Source organism: Syngnathoides biaculeatus, chromosome 17, assembly GCF_019802595.1.
Source record: "Syngnathoides biaculeatus isolate LvHL_M chromosome 17, ASM1980259v1, whole genome shotgun sequence".
Lineage (NCBI taxonomy): Eukaryota > Metazoa > Chordata > Actinopteri > Syngnathiformes > Syngnathidae > Syngnathoides > Syngnathoides biaculeatus.
The window spans coordinates 15591445-15609072 of record NC_084656.1 but is presented as its reverse complement, the minus strand read 5'-3'; the positions used below and the strand labels follow the sequence as shown (position 1 = coordinate 15609072).

General features: G+C 41.0%; 1 protein-coding gene across 2 annotated transcripts in view; it reads right to left on the bottom strand.

Annotated features, from left to right (window-relative positions):
* Window positions 1-1145: 1145 nt before the first annotated feature.
* si:dkey-247m21.3 (5-hydroxytryptamine receptor 4) overlaps window positions 1146-17628 on the bottom strand; it is a 41918-nt gene continuing 25435 nt past the window's right edge. For both annotated transcript variants that reach the window (XM_061801856.1, XM_061801857.1), the window contains exon 7: window positions 1146-3113. In XM_061801856.1, coding sequence (XP_061657840.1) covers window positions 3020-3113 — 94 coding nt within the window. In that variant the 3' untranslated portion in view covers window positions 1146-3019. The remainder of the gene's footprint in view (window positions 3114-17628) is intronic.

Here is a 17628-nt window from a genome sequence, read left to right as displayed (position 1 = left end):
CTAAAGAACTATAGAACTTTAGGACCCAAGTCCTACAGAATTTCTATTGTTCTGTAGAAATTCGCTAGAAAATCACAGCCAAAGTACTATAAACAAGTTGTTCTGTACAAATTCAATAGAATTCTATAGAGATCTATAGAATTTCTATAGAAAATGTTTAGCGGCCGTAGCATTATGGTAATATACTTGCAATTCATAATTTCTTCTCCTTTATTATTATGATTTTCTTCTTTTACTTCTGTACTGGTGCGTGTCCTAGCAAAGAGTTGTTAAACTTTGCAGATGGCCTGGTTCTTTGCGAGCGTAACCTACTTGAAAAGACACAAACAGTATATATATATTCAGAAACAAAAAAGGAGGGAAAAAAATTCACTCTTGAATTCCTAGTGATAGAAAGGGATATAAAGCATATAAATAAGCTTTTTTTTTCTTACAATTTCCAAGCAAAGGTTGTGTTATATTAACATTTTATATATACATATATAAAAACATGATATTAACATTACATTACATTATAACATTGCTCCATAAATTGTCTTTCAATAATCACGTACTGTAATGTTGCTCTTATTTGCTCATTTTTCAAAGGAAATCCATTTTCTGAGGTATAGTTTAACCTCTTGCAAGGTAATTTCTGCTTTTGATGGCGAGTGAGACCAGACCAGAAGCTAATTCAGGAAATCCCTTGGACTTTCTTCACAAAACAGTCGAAAATCCCACAGCAAATTGCTTTCCGCAGACACCTCTTTTGGGGGAAAGCGGATTATGATTATTATATTTTAGGAACATCATCGATGTGGGAACGGGGCCTTGAAATAATTTTTTGACGGGAAGCAGAACATTTCGGGCGGCTTCACAAAACAACAAAATTCCTCCAGTGATTGGTTAATGATAGACTCAATCACTGATTGTTGATTGTAGCGCTGCCGTCGCTAAATATAGCGCCTGATGACACCGATTGTTAAAAAATGGCTCAAGTCGACGGAACAATTTATTCCTCCCGTGAAGACTAATTTGAAGTTGTTAATGCTGTTTTAAAAGAAAGCCGCAATGACCACAACACAAGTGACGTGACCCGATCCAGAACTTGAGCAAAACGTGAGCAAAAACAGTCACTTTACTCCAATCTTCTACAAATGGTCAGTTTATTTTTCAAGACATTTGTCTGCAGTTTGTAGCAGCCTACGTTTCTCCATTGTTTCCACTCAAGTAGGCAAAGGTGCAGTACAGTATATGACAAAATACATAAGAGAGGATGATGAACCCAATATATTGTGAAACAAAATGAGGTCCAGAAAAAGTGGTATTCAAAACGTGTCCTTAAAATGAATAACAATTACTTGGTTGCAGTCCTCTGCCAAGCTTTTGCTTTTTCTTCTTCTTCTTCTTCCCCAATGCCGGAATTATAATACACGTCTTCCATAGACAAATGTAAATATGTAAACAAAAGTGAAAAGGCTCCACAACTTGATCAGGATGAACACCAACACAATTCTTCACTCCTCAAAGTTTGGCTAAAATATGTTGTGTTTTCATGTAATGTTTAAAAACAAACATGTTTAGACACATTTTAACATTTTTATTACTTACTATTATTATTTAGCTGTTCAAGAGGGGAGGTCATTTTATTAGAACCAGCTTTGTTTTAGTTTGAATCCAACCTACAAGCAGAACAACCATCCATCCATTTTCTTTGCCGCTTATCCTCACGAGGGTCGCAGGGAGTGGTGGAGCCTATTCCAGCTGTCAAGGGGCAGGAGGCGTGGTACACCCTGAACCGATTTCCAGCCAATCGCAGGGCATATGGAGACAAACAGCCGCACTCACAATCACACCAAGGGGCCATTTAGACCGTCCAATTGTTGTTGCATGTTTTTGGGATGTTGGAGGAAACCGGAGTGCCCAGAGAAAACATGTTAAGTCCACACAGGCGGGTCTGGGATTGAACTCGGGCCCTTAGAACTGTGAGGCCAATACTTTATCAGCTGAATCACCGTGCCACTACAAGAACAGAACAATGTTACATAAATATGTATCCTTGTTAAAGAGGTTTTTTTTTGTGTGCATTGGATCTCAGATTGTGGAAGTTTAAGTAATGGTTTGCCAATCTGCCCTCTAGTGGTCAAGATAAGACAATGCACTTGAACAATGGTGTTCAATAAGTTACATTAACAATATTAGCAATACTAAAAAAAATTTGTGCGACTAATAAAGTATTGACAAATTGATGAATATTAAATGCTTCACTTTGTCACTTTTTTTCCACTTTTAAAGCCAAAATGTCTTTGCAACAAAATTATCATGGAACCTCCACGTGCGCTGCGATTGGCTGGTGACTTGTCCAAGATCACTCACTCACTCATGAAAAAAAAAAAAAAAAGATACATAGGTTTTATGACAAATAGTAAGAGGGAAATCATGAATGGAAATTTTTGATTAAGTAGCGCTGTCAAGCATTCTAATCACTTTTATCACAAATCTTTTTTTTTTTTGCTTGTGGCGCCTTTTCCTGGCGTATGAGGGACCTTTCTGCTTTCAAAAGACACAAACAAACATGAAGGTATTACATAGTCATAAATATTTGCAGAACGTACAATTTCAAAACAATAGAAAATGACCTGTTGCAGTACAATATGAACTAAACACTGCCTTACTGGAGTCAGTTAAAGTGCAACATGATTGTATTTATACAGGAAAGGGATCCAGGTTAATGAATGTTGTGCGCGTTGATGAGTTTCTGTTCAAAGTCAACGGGAAAGTGTTTCAGGTGAGGCCAATTAAAAAAAACACAAAAAATTGGACCCGCAGTTGACTCGGATGATGAAAAACTATATTAAAACCAGGAAGCACCTTGCAGTCTTTACATCTGCTGGTCCAGATGTTTTCTGAACAACTGGAACGTGGGACCCGCGCGCGTTAAATATCCTGGGATGGCGACGCCACTGACCGCTGCAGTACAATTGGACGGTCACAGAGGAAACTCAGCATCGCGGCAAGCCCCCAACCGGGGAAGTCCTCCTCACAGAGGTCCGAGGGAGTCCTGCGACTCCTGCTCGTTGGACAGTATGGTTCTTCGGTTGTCGCAGTAGCTTCGATTGGGCAAGAAGGACAATCTGAAAAAGACACACAAACATACGTACCGTCATTTCCGGCTTATGAGCCGTGACTTTTTTCACATGCTTTCAACCCTGTGGTTTATGCGCTGATGCGGCTAATTTGTGCATTTTTTTCTAACGTCTGCAAGGGGGCACTCAAGCAGAAAATCTAAGAGTGAGACCGGTGGAATGTATCTGCCGAGGAAGTGACTTTTACCGGTCTGGTGTGATGGTCGGAGCGCTCCCGGTGTCTTCTTGTGATTAACGTGCACGCCCAATCAACTTTTCACCGAGTGTTCATCCTGGCTATTGTTATGTGTGTGAAATGTTTCGAAACTACGCTGCCTGGAACGCTAGCTACACGGACACCTTCTGCCTTTTGTTTTTTGGAGCGGCTGGAACTTTTGCTAACTTGGAATACCCATCGGGATGGACATTTTCTCGTTGGGGAACGGAGTTCCCCTGTTAGCAACGCATGCGCATTATTCACAAGGAGACTTTTCAGCACGGTGGAGCTCTGTTAGCGCTGCCATAGCGCGTTACTGCCAATCAGTGATTCTTACCAGTATGTTTTTTTTAATTGCCCCTGCTAGCATTAAACTCTGTGTACCGTCTTTCTTTGTAAATATCTCGTGTTTAATTGTCGGTTTCAATTTGGCACTTGCGGCTTTTAAACTGCTGCGGCCTATGTATGTACCAAACGGTATTTCCTTTACAAATATACTGGTTGAGGCTTATACCCAGGTGGGCTCTGTAGGCCGGGAATTACGGTAGACACCCCCCCCCCATTAATATGTGCCAAAGGCATGGCTGAGACTTGAGGAATTACCGTAACATCTTTTCCCATTTTAGAACGAACATTTCCATCCTTCACTCGAGTGACCGCGTGCACAAAACTCGCTTGGGTTTTGACAAGCAAAACAGAAATGTTCTTCAACTCGCCCACCCCCCCAATCCTCCCTCCCTCTGTGTTTTCTGTACGAGGAGTGTGTTTGCTGTCCAAACAAAGCCCCCCGTCTCTGTCCTCCTCTCAACAAGTGGAGACCTCCAGCAGTACGAGATTTGGAGGATTTAGTGTCCGACAAGACGACGCCCAGCTAGTTTCGCGAGCCAAATTGTGGAAACGGGAAACTGGATTACAGATAAACGAGGAATGAGTCTAACGCCAGAGCGCTCCTCAACACAAATTCCAACAAGTGCCTTATGGGATATTATAGACAAGTAAGCAATAAAGCATCTAACCTCACCTGACACGTCAGATGCGGCATTTAGGTCAATGAAATATTCATTTATGAGCTCATTTGACAAGAACACAGCTCATAAATAAAACATATCAGTGACTGTACCCCAATGATGCCAAAATACTGGACAAAAAAAAGAAAAAAAAATAAAGTAGGGAATGTAAAATTAGTATCAATATTAGGTTTATGTGCGCTCATCCTCTCTTAAGTATACTTTTCTTATTTTGTTGACGGATTCCTGCTGAACAGTCCGAAGGTCACAGCAAACTTATGCCAGTTGATTATTACATATAATGGATCAAGCTCACGTGAATAAATTGAGCTTTCTTGCAAAGTTTTCTCCTCGTTTTATTATCGGCGTTGCACACATTATCAAGTATGAATACTATGTGAATCGTTAATAACTGAATAATAACATCCATCCCTCCGCTTTCCTTCCATATTTCTGCACTGCTTATTCCATTCAGGGTCGTAGGGAGCTGGAGGTCAACTCATTTGATTGAGGCCCAATTGGGGCCCAATTTCCCAAACGTGGTTGCACAGGCGAGCGGACTTCGATTTACTAACTGGGCAGAATCAAGACTGAGTCTGCTGAATGTGCAACGCTGCCGTGTGTTCATTTCAGGCATATCGGGAGGAGTCGAATTATGCAAATAGAAACATTTACAATTCACAACGTGATTGATCCAATCTGCAACGGTTGGCACGGGCTGATTTCACATCTTTAAATAACGCGTCTGAAAGGCGGGTGTGAAATGAGAGGCTCCTGTAAACATTTCTGAAACGCCAAGAAAGATGATCATGACATATTCAGCCATGCAATTTTGGACTTTCCGAATGATTCTCGGGGCTGACGTGGAACCAGGTCACAAGAAGGAACCATTCCACCTGCGATGGATCTCCTTTTCAACTCACTTCCATGCATTTTGGCCCCTGGCGATTGATTTCAGCCTTTTATTTCAGGTCTGCAATCCCAAGTTTTAAAAGCAATGTTACTTAAGATGGGTACATACATTTACATCTAATTGCCAAATACTTTTTGCACGTTAAATCAAACAAAACATGGCTTTTGTGTGGTTGCTGCTTTTCCCGCAATTGTGAGATCGAGAAGATTTATCTTCAGTAATTCAGTAAAATGTTCTTGTTCCAATAACGCTTCCAATTCCATCAGTTCAAACTCCCTGTTGCATCAGCCCGTCCAACAATGCATTGCAAAACAAACAAACAATTGCAACTGCTCATAATTCTATGGAAAGCTTCAGATTCTCTCATATGTATTCAAGCCTGATTCACTCGTGTGTGTTGCTGCTGCTGCTGCTGCTGCTGCTGCTGCTGAACTCAACAGTTTTCTTATCAGTATAAATTCATTCAGGTTGAGTTGAGATCCAGGTCAGTGTAGTGAACATACATATATGGTATGATTCTTGGCTAGACTTGGCTAACATCTTGTGCCTTTAAGGCCTAAGCAGATGTTTTGAGTAGGAGCCATATCAAATGAAACATCATTACTTCACACATTGAATATTTGAGTGTAATGCGTCACGTACTGTATATCGTTGCTGGGGATTTAAGTGATTTTTTGTTCTCTACAAGCATCTTCATGATGACAAGTCGGAGCAGCAAAGACATCACAACTGTATAACATTCCCAAAGTTAAACGGGGCTGTTTTTCCCATGACTTCCCACTACACGAAACCAAAAACACAAGACCACATAGTTTGACTATTTTGTGCCACTTGGTCTCTTATGCCCCTTCGGGGCTTTTTTTTTTTGACTAATCTTCTTTTTCTGTGCCCTGGTGGGAAAAAAAGGTATGTGAGAGCATTTTCACATTTAGCACGGGAACTTCTTGAGCTTTTCCACCAGTTTTTGTATTTTAAGAGCAGTCAGTGGTCATGACAAAACACTCGCTGTCAGGTTTAATAGAAACAAGAGATGCGGAACGCCGGTGTTGCATGGTTCTGCTGAATTGTTCTGTAGGAATGTGAAAAACAAGTATGCAAAATATATTCATTCTGACAGCGCTGGTACATTAGCTAGCTTTAGTGATAGCTAGCTAGCGATAGATTAGATAGATAGATAGATAGATAGATAGATAGATAGATAGATAGATAGATAGATAGATAGATAGATAGATAGATAGATAGATAGATAGATAGATAGATAGATAGATAGATAGATAGATAGATAGATAGATAGATAGATAGATAGATAGATAGATTATTTTAACACGCCGAGTAGCTTCAATACAAAAGATTGGGCGAAGGTAGGGTGCCAATTGTCACCGTCCGATCCCATCCCGCTCCCCAGAGATGGATCCGAGTCGTTCAAAGTCATTTTCGGTCGTGCTCTTGCTCATCGGCTAGCGCAGGTCCGTTAAATTGGTAGGGTGGTCTCTGGGCAAGTACAATCAATTTTTCTGCCTTATTTGGTCATTCGCGTACAGTAGCCGTGTTGTCTAAACAAGCTCGTCTTGGGTCTTGCTGTTTTCCATGTAAATGTCCCATAGTGGCCATTTGGGTGGCTGCCATGTCGAGTATATCATGAAGATGAAATGCGACATCGATGGGTCTTTCTTCAAGTTATCCAGTTTTGTTTGAACTTCAGTTAGCTCGAGTCCAGAGACTCGTTACTTTTTTTTGTGCCTGCATCAACACTGAAGGGGAACACAAATTTGTCTCCCCAGTTGAAGTACATGTGGCTTGTTTTGATACATCTCAAATACTGCAAGCCATTATTTGACTGAAATAACGTGGCCCAAGAGAGATCCACACAAGACACATGAAACGTGTGTGTGTGTTCCTTTCATTTGCGTCTAATATGCTTCAAAGACGTTAAATAATCAAATGACGCTCTTATCTCTTTTGATTTTGCAGCTACAGAAGTGAGGAAGCTGCGGCGCTGATGAGGATGGGGGATAAGACGAGTTTTCCCACAGGAATGTTTATGAGGGAAGTTGCAAGTTCAAATCTCGTTAGCTGGGCTTGATGGAAGCGGTATAAACTGGTTAACGACAAACTCTTGCATTATTGTCTCCTTTAGAATCCAAATTAATTCATTTAGGGAAATTCACAGGTCATAACCCCCAACATTTTATTTTGTTTTTTTTCAAATGACACGTTAGTTTTCTTCTGATTTTGAGGCATCCTCAAGTAGTGGGCTAGGATGGAAGTCTTGGTTAAAAGCAGGGCCTGCATGGTCACTGGCGTGGTCTTGCAGCAACAAATCCAAACAATTTTTAATCCGATGAAGCATAACGCAGACAAAAAGTACAACCTGTCCAAGGCAAAGTGTAGAGCAAAGTAAAGTCAATATGATGCTCGTGGAGTTTCCTCTTTCACAAGCAACGGAATTCAGATTTTCCCGTTCACACACACACACACACACACACACAACACACACACACACACACACACACACACACACCACACACACACACACACACACACACACACAGATGCCAAAAATAGAACAGACAGAAGAATCATTTGGCCATTTCTCAATGTAAGAAAAATGCTGGACGGACCAACAGGGAGTTGAAGCCTCATCTCGTCTTGCTCAAAGATAGTAAACAACTGAATGATTGGCGCCGAAAGGCATTTCTTCACTTGTTTCAAGTATAGAGGTGAAGCCGCTCAAAACGCGGATTCCCATCGAACTTTACACACTCACCAGCCACAGCTGAACTCGAGCCTCCCCTTTACTTATTTATACAACACAAGTTTTACCTTGACGCTGTTGGTTAGTAGCTGATTGAGCATGACGACATGATTAATTAAAACATGTCACAAAACACCTCCCAAATAAGATTTTATAACTGAGCATGAATATAAAACAGAAAAAGGCCCACATAAGCAAAACAAAGATAAAACGAAAAAAAAATATCAATGTGGTAATGTAATAATAGAAAGCGCTGAAAAATCTTACAGGAATATTTTGGACGGTTTAGTAAAAGTAGGTCATCTTTATGAGAAATTGACCCGTGCATGGTCTAAGAAGGGGAAAAAAAAAAAGAACAAATTAGCTGTGATAACGCGTGAGTGTGCAAATGTCTCAAGCTCTGATGTTTGGATTAAAAAGCAAATAAGCCCATTGTGAAAGTCAAGTGCTTTATATCCAGCCATCTTTCCATCCAATTAGACATTGGGAAGGATTAAAACATCCAATTCTGAAGAACACACGTCCGGCCAACGGAACGACGCAGTCTTCTATGGAAGTAGATTAGTGCCACCAGGATATGATATAAAGTGAAATAGGATTTGAATTTGAAATGTAAAGTGATCACATTTTCAATCGTTGCTACAATTCGCTGTCTAAAATCCACTGTCTGTGCCACCAGGCTGAACACCCCACCAATCACAGTAACGCTTTCTTAGTCACATGACGTCACATACTCAGAAAGCGTAACTGCGATTTGTTGGGTGTTCGGTTCTGACCTGAAGTAACCCTGCCTGGTGGCACAGACGGTGAATTTTAAACAGTGAATTGTAGCCAGTTGAATTTCAGACAGCGAATTGTAGCCAGTTGAATTAACTTTGAAAAGTTACACTGAAATACAACTATTGAAAATGTGATCACTTTACATTTCAAATTCAAATCCTGGTGGCACTAACCTACTTCCATATCTTCTAACATCACTGCGGGATCAATGAGTCCAAAAACGAACTGGTTGTGGATGAGAACAGCGCTCAGCTTTGCTAGCTTGGGCTATTCCGCTCGCCACTAGCCTCGCGATATTCATGCCAGTGGGCTTGAGAGAGCGGCCGCGTTCCCCAGCGCCAAAACGTTACGTCCGATACTGCGCAGACGACTGTGTGTTAACGGCAATTCTATACAGCCGACAAGATCGCGACACAACGATATTGTGCTGTAACACTTAAGCTAATACAGCTATGTGATGCTAAAAGCGTGTGGAAAAATGACAGCAATAGACGGTCACTTTCAAAATATGAAAGTCTATCCTCAAATTAAGTGGAATGCAGACAATAAAAGAGAGAAATGCTTTATATTTTGGAGCCTGGCAAAATACTACCTTTGTCCCCATTCACTTACTTCACTTCACTTACTTTCTTATATTCCTGTATGGTTGCAATTGACATCTGCATACTTAGTATTTCTTATTCATGTATAGTTGCCACATTCGCTGCTGCTCACATTTGGCTCCGACTCCTTTCCTGATGATTTTCGTTTACATTTCTCTTATTATTCTTGTTTGTTGCCACTCTGAAATCGGAACATCTCAACTGCACGACTAATAACGGCATATTCCATTCCATTCACAATCAATTCTGTTCTATAACTGTAAATAGATAGCTTCCAATTTTGCTACTAATCAGCTTTTCCCACTGGCGAAAAACAATTTGGTGACACTATCCATAAGGGAGAAAAATGTATTTTTATTTATTTTTGTGTCTCAAATGTGCAAGAAGAATATTTCTACAAGTTCTCCCTTCTTCAGTTAAAATGATATTTCAACATATTAGAGGATTCCTATGTATCCGTTACAAAAATTTGTCATTATTCAGTGAACAAAGTCAAGTCACAGTGCAAAGTTATTATTTTGTGGGCTAAGAAAATTGCATCGAAAATGACTTTTTTTTTTCCTTTTGCCAAATCTTATGAGAAAGTTTTCTTCTCTGCAAAACTGGAAATGTTTTATTGTGGCTTCAACTGCCAACAAAAGCTATTTCAGGAACTTCCATATGAATACAAATGCAGTATAAACAAAGTCAGATCTTATTACTTGTGTATACGAGTATATGAATAAAACACTGTACATACACCGTATCACCACTTATAAGCTCCTCTTAAAATCCCAAAGCCATATGAAGTCTTTCAAATGAAAGTGTTGTTTCCAATATGGCGACAAACGTGACAACGGCAGTCATAGAGCATGACAGCCAGTGGACCGGAACTTTAATATTAACATAATACACTAATATGCAGGTAATCCTTCTTATCCGAGTCATCTGGGTAAAATAACCACAGGGCAAATGCTGTTTAAAAAATACCCAAAACAATAAAACAAACATGCTGTTGTGAACACACTTGACTATGTGTGTGTGTGAAGTCCAAAGTGCATATTTATACAACTTTTCTGCAGCCTTTTCAGGAGTTTTTTTCTGGGTTTCTGGGACATGAAGTCCCCCAAGTGTCATGTTTGCTTCTTTTCAAGGATGAACTCGCCATTAGGTGGCTCAATCATTGCAAAGAAAGCTCTGTGTGTGTGTGTGTGTGTTTTGTCGTTATTTTAAAATTACACACTTGCACAAATGATGGACAGATGCTTCAAGCTATTTCCGACCTGAGAAATGATCCGTCATTTTCCTTTTGTCATCCAGTGCTTGAGACCAGCTCGTCCAAACGCCATAATTTCTGATTCTGTACATTTGTGATTTATTTAATCCATCCATCCAGCCATTTTCTTTGCTGCTTATCCTCACGAGGGTCACAGGGAGTGCAGGAGCCTATCTCAGCTGTCCACAGGCAGGAGGCAGGTGACACTCTAAACTGGTTGCCAGGCAATCGCAGGGCACAAAGAGACAAACAGCCGCACTCCCAATCACACCTAGGGGCAATTTAGAGTGTCCAATTAATGTTGCATGTTTTTTTTTTTTTTTTGGAATGTGGGAAGAAAACCCACGCAGGCACAGGAAGAACATGCAAACTACACACAGGCGGGTCCGGAATCGAACCGGTGACCGCAGAACTGTGAGGCCAACGCTTTACAACTGATCCACCGTGGCGGCTGATTTATTTAATAATCAAACAAAATTTAATTCATTGGAATTTTAGATTTGGTAGAATTAGTGACCGATCAAATTTTGGTGGCTTCACCTTCATGTTAGAACTTGTGGTGCATTCAAAGACGCCTTGCAGTGACGGTACATCACTGTACTGTAGACTTTGTTCACATGACTTGTCTGGACTGAACACATTTAGTTGGCACACTGTCTTATTGAATTATTTTACGTGCGCTTTTCTATATAAAAGCGGCCATGTGGCTGTTTTGTATGAGAAATATTTTATTCAGGCATGTTTTTTAACATTTGGATATTTGTGATTAAAAATTGGTTGCTTTTCATCTCAACCCAAAAGCTATTTGCCACATCTTCAAAACCTAAACCCAAGACCAAGACCGTTTATTGTTTTTACTGAATAATCCTCATTTATAGTGAATTTGAGCAATCCACTTGCAGTTCCAGTTTTGCACTTCAAACTTTTTTATATAATTACCAGATTAGGAAATTATAGGTTATCGTTTATAATTTATAGATATATGTCTGAAAGTGGACTATTTTTTTGAACGACCTGATTGGTTTTGTAACAAATATTGATTTTCCTCGTCAACTGGCAAGTCCAAGGAATAAAATTCTCCGCAAAGATGGCCAACGTGCCGTGCCAAAAATATTTTGCAACAAAACCCGCACTGTATGCAAATCGGGTGATTGATATTTATAGAAATAATAGTCGTAATGTTATTATGACGTGAAAAACTGTAGTAACATTTTGGAGGTGTGGGGTTTATTTAGTCAAATGGGGAGACATGCTCAACGATTTAATTGGGACAAATGTGTGTTTTGGACAAATGACGGCGCAAATCCCTCGAGGCTCAGAAGTGTGCCAACTCCGGAGGGCCGATGACAAAAAGATACGCTTGCACGCGAATAAACAAGCAAACGGCAAGAGTTGGGGAACGGCTGGCTCGTGGTGTGATGAAGGAAGTGTGACACATGCTAATCACATTCGGGATGAGGGGTGGCCCCGTTTGGCCTCTGCCGCGGTTTAATTTCATCTCCCGACGTCCGACGCGCTCTCTTTCCTTGAAGCTTTTTGCTTCAATTTAGATCCCAGGAAAAGGATAATTCAATCCAACAAGAATCTAGCAGGCAAATCTTATTCATGACATTTATACCCGAAAACATGTATCTCCTCACTTGAAACCTAATTTGCGAGATGCCCTCAAGGCGAAACATTAGCGTTTACACTTAAACATAATTGATCAAATACTGTGTGCGCGTGGGAATCAAGGGCCTCCCAAAAAATGTTGTGAAGGTTTGTAAGAGGTTTGTTTTACAAAATGGGAAAGAGCGAGCAGCAACTTGAAGGGGACAGACTTATGACATATACAGTTTGTGTGAATTCCAGAAATGGACCCAAACATTTTAAAAGCCATTAAAATGTTCATGTTTGGCATCTAATGAGAAGCCACTGAAGCACTCGCACAATATTCAGCTGCTTTCAAAACAAACAGAGTCAAATCCAACAGAATCGTTTTACCATTACTTCATGGATTTGGTACAAAAAGGGGGAAAAAAGGCAAAAATGATACAAACAACCATGCAAAAGCCCAGATTTGATCTCTAAATGTAATAAAGATCTCCAAAGAGTGCATGCACCAGACATGAAGAGTCCAAATATAAACTTCACCAGAAATTCCAACAACATCGCTCCTCTAATATTGAACAAAATCCTTTGGCAACATCGTTGCCACTCAAACCTATGAAATTTTATTATTTGTACATTTGATAGAGCTTTGTCATTCTTCACTCAAACCATTAATCATTTTGACACTTACAGTAAAACTAGAAAAACACACACACACACACACACACACACACACACACACACACACACACACGTCATGGGATGTTGATTGACTGGAGTTGTTCTGACTAGCAACGTAAACGCACACGAGAACTTGACTTACAGTGAAGAAAATAAATATTGTGGTCAGATGATGAGACCAAAATGGAACTTTTTGGTCATAATTCCACTAACCGTTTTTGGAGGAAGACAAATTATGAGTTCCATTCCAAGAGCACCATCCCTACGATGAAGCATAGGGGGTGGTAGCATCATGCTTTGGGGGTGTTTTTCTGCACATGGGACAGGACGACTGCACTGTATTGAGGATGACCGCGGCCATGTATTGGGAGATTTTGGGGAACAACCTCTTTCCCTCAGTCAGAGCATTGAAGATGGGTCGTGGCTGGGTCTTTCAATATGACAATGACCAGAAGGACACGGCCAGGAAAACCAAGGAGTGGCTCCGTAAGAAGCATATCAAGGTTCTGGTGTGGCCTTGCCAGGCTCCAGACCTAAACCCAATGGAAAATCTTTGGAGGGAGCTGAAACTCCGTGTTTCTCAACGACAGCCCATAAATCTGTCTGATCTGGCGAAGATCTCTGTGGAGGAGTGGGCCAAAATCCCTCCTGCAGTGTGTGCAAACCTGGTGAACAACGAAAGTACACGTTTGACCTCTGTAATTGGAAACACAGGCTACTGTACCAAATATTAACATTGGTTTTCTCAGGTCTTCAAATACCTTTTTGCAGCTGTATCAGACAAATAAATTCTATAAATAAAAAAATATCATACATTGTGATTTCTGGATTTTTCTTTTTAGATGATCTCTCTCACAGTGGACATCCAACGACAATGAAAATTTCTAAGTGGAAGAACTTGCAATATAGCAGAGTGTTCAAATACTTATTTTCTTCACTGTATACAAGGGAACCTTGAAATATTTTAATTAATTAAGAGACAAAAACAGTCAAAATAGGTATGGCGAATGTACCTTTTTGACTAAAGCAAAACTAGTGTACTCTGCCTTGGTATCAAATCAAAATTGAGGATCTAAAGCGCGAAATACAATGTGAAAAACTAATAAATTTATAACAAATTAGAGTGATTTGTAAAATGTTCAGTGGGGATTTAATCCACCATGCCACTGTATGTAGGTCATCCACAAAATCCCAAATTGCACGTATGACTGCGCTATTTATTATGTCTCCTAATGTACAGACATCAAACGTTGCGTTGAAATTGGTCACACGTTTTTTATTTTTTTTTCCCCTGCTCATTCCGCTTGTGTTCTTAATGAGATTATCCGCCAGAAACGAACGGCGTAGCGGCGTCGGTAATTCTAGCCGCTGTCCGAACGATGGGAAAGCGCGATAGCGCAAACCCCTCTGAGCCCCCGTCAGGAGCCTGGCAAGAGATGTGACGCAACGGGCGAGCTTTCAACAGGCTGAAATGAAGTAAGGATTTATTTTGGAGCTACGTGTTGTTCTCGGCTGTGTATCTCCCGGGCCATCGGTCAGCTGAGGCAAAAAGTCCTCGGGCTGCGTTCACAGAGGCTATAGCTTAGATCCAATTAATCACGAGGCTCCAGAGAAACATCTAAGGTCGTTTCAAACGTACCGAAATGGCTCAGCTTGGTTTTGCGCGGTGGAAAACGGTCATCCTATTGGAGGTGGGGGGGGGGGGGGGGGTGAAAAATCGTTTTATAGACTTGTTAGAGCTTGATAAGTATTTTTGATGAATCACTACAAAAAATAAAAAAGGTACAATTCTATTGTGAAATGGTCAAATGTGTTCAAAACTTCCCATAGGTGTGAAAGTGACTTTGCGACTGACAGCAAGTTAGCGGCAATTCACCCTCATGAGGACATGCGCTATACGAAATGAATGGATGGATGCAATCGTATACAGACGATCAATTAAACGATTCAGCCTTGGCTGTGTCAAAAAAAGTTCCAGGATTGGTCTAGTTTTCCTCTTCAATGTGGCCCAAATGATCAACCATCATGTCTAAAAAAAAAAAAAAAAAAAAAAGATCCTGTGGCGTTAAGATTTATTCACCATGTGAGAAGGAGCGAATATTGTGGCAGGGCAACTCATGACGGCGCGTCTGCTCACATGCCCTCAACATCCGAGAAGAAGACCGCATGAAATCAAGATGGCTGTCGGGTTCCTGGAACCTTTCTGACACACCTCAAGGACTATTTGGAATCCTCGTTGAAAATAACACATATGGTTTTAGAAAGGGGCGGCACGGTGGCTCAGCTGGAAAGCGTTGCCCTCCCAGTTCTTAAGCCCTGCCTCCTGCCCATTATCAGCTAGATAGGCTCCAACACTCTCCGCTACGCTCGTGAGCATAAGGGGCTAAGAAAATGGATGGATGGATAACACAACAATGCTTGGAATAATCTCAACTTTATCATTGATATGACAATTTGAAATTTTGGTACAGATTTTTACAAAAATCACAGAAATTCACACTCTAGATTTGGCTTTGCGGGCCACATAAAATCATGTGGTGGGCCAGATTTGGCCCCCGAGCTCTGAGTTTGACACCTGTGTCTTAGAGCGACTGTTTTGTGATTCACCTTGTCTGTCTTTGCCAAGTTAAGACTGAATTGGTTGAATTTCTTAATTTTTACTCAACTGTACAGGCTACTACTATGTAATGTACCTTGTCAGTAACTTACTATATATATTGCAGTATTTCACTGTACATTACTTGGAGTGGAGTTTGCATGTTCTCCCCGTGCCTGTGTGGGTTTTCTCTGGGCACTCTGGTTTCCTCCTACATCCCAAAAAACATGCAACATTAATTGGACACTCTAAATTGCCTCTATGTGTGATTGTGAGTGCAGCTGTTTGTCTCTATGTGCCCTGCGATTGGCTGGCAACCAATTCAGGGTGTACCCAGCCTATTGCCCGTTGACAGCTGGGATAGGCTCCAGCACTCCCCGCGACCCACGTGAGGATAAGCGGCTAAGAAAATTGATGGATGGTTTTAGAAAGTGTGAGGAAACCAGAGTTCCTGGAGAAATCCCATGCAAGCAGTGAAGAAAAAAAAAGAAGTTTGTTTTCAAAACGAGACAGAGGCATTTTTTTCAGATTTACGAAACTCGCGCCAAAATGGATAATTTTGGCGCGAGTTTCGTAAATCTGAAAAAAATGCCTCTGTCTCGTTTTGAAAACAAACTCTTCAAATGCAAACTCGAAGCTTCAACCTCAGAACTGTGAGATGGATTCACTAATCCCTTCTGCTCTTATAACTAGTAGATGAAGTTGAAAAAAAATTGAAAAATGATCACAACTCCAAAATTAACAAGGGAATCCGACCCACATATTTTGAAAACTAATCATAGCTGCAACACTTTCAAAATATTTCAGCAGAAGGAGAAAAGGATGACGAAATCCAAGCAAGAGGGAAAAAGATTTACAGTGGAAGAGCAGGAGGATTTTGGTTTCAATTGAAACAACAATAAATTCTACATGTCTCATAATAAATCACCGACCGCGAGGTTTACACTAGCTCAGGCCGGTGGGTTTTATGTGCTTCACAAAGCGGGAGAGGTTAACCGCCTCTCCATCGCACGGTCACACGCTTGCAAATTCACCATGGCCCAATCCGGTGATCCGTGGCGTGGAAATGCTCAAATGCGAGGGTGGACTCTTCAATGGAAGGCTTGTATTATTTTCATTTTTTTCGCACAGCGTCATCGTATCACAAGAGCCGTCACTGCACTTCACAAAGACGTGGGGTCAGTAGCGTGTCTTTAGCGTGTCGTCACGTGACGCCGCCGCCACACTCCATTTTCTACTGTTGTGTCCTGCAGTCCCCGCACGTTGCTGGAAGTAACTCAGCAGTTATATTTATTTATGACATTATTATGACATTTTGATGACGAGTGACAGCGTTTTGTCTCTTTTATTCAAAAAAAAAAAAAAAAACACTAAAGAGCAGACAGGAAGTCCACGGACGTGGCTGATGATGTCACTGCGAGGCTAAAGTTAAATTCAGGATGCAAGCCCCTGAAGCAGATTTAGTGTTACAGGAAAACTTTGACACGCTGAGTTGTAGTTTGTTATGTTTCCACACAGAAATGTGACACACTCCGGGGAAAGCCAACGCTCCGCGTTGCCTTTTGGCTTACTTTTACATGTTTAAACTTCCAATTTCCTTTTTATTGTGCACCGAGCATTCCTGTGCTTTCGTCGTCGAGTTGGGGCTCACACGTTCCCACTCTTTTCGGTTCTCGTGGCGGAAGACGTTGATAAATATCCCAGAGATAACACGCAGTGCCCGGGGTGGGGGGCAGATTTAAATGGGTTACGAGCGTTTATGAAACAAATGGGCTGCATTTAAAGCGCATTGAAGCCATTAGCAGCAGTCGTCTTACATCGATTCATCATTAACTCTACAAGCAACCAATTTATCTGCGTTAAGTTCACTTCATGTTGAAAGTTCTACACGATTGCCATGAATTTGAAGCACTGACTACATGCTTTTTACATGCAGTACCTCAGGCGGCCTATAGACTGTTTCCAACTGACACCACACACCTTCCGGTGTTGAACGTGGTCGCCATTTTGGTTGGGTGAATTCGAGTAAACAAACCGAAACCAAGCAGAAATAATTTCAGAAAGGCGTATGAATCGGGGCGCACTGCTATGTTATCGGTTGCTCAAATGAAAGTGGGCGTTGTAAAGC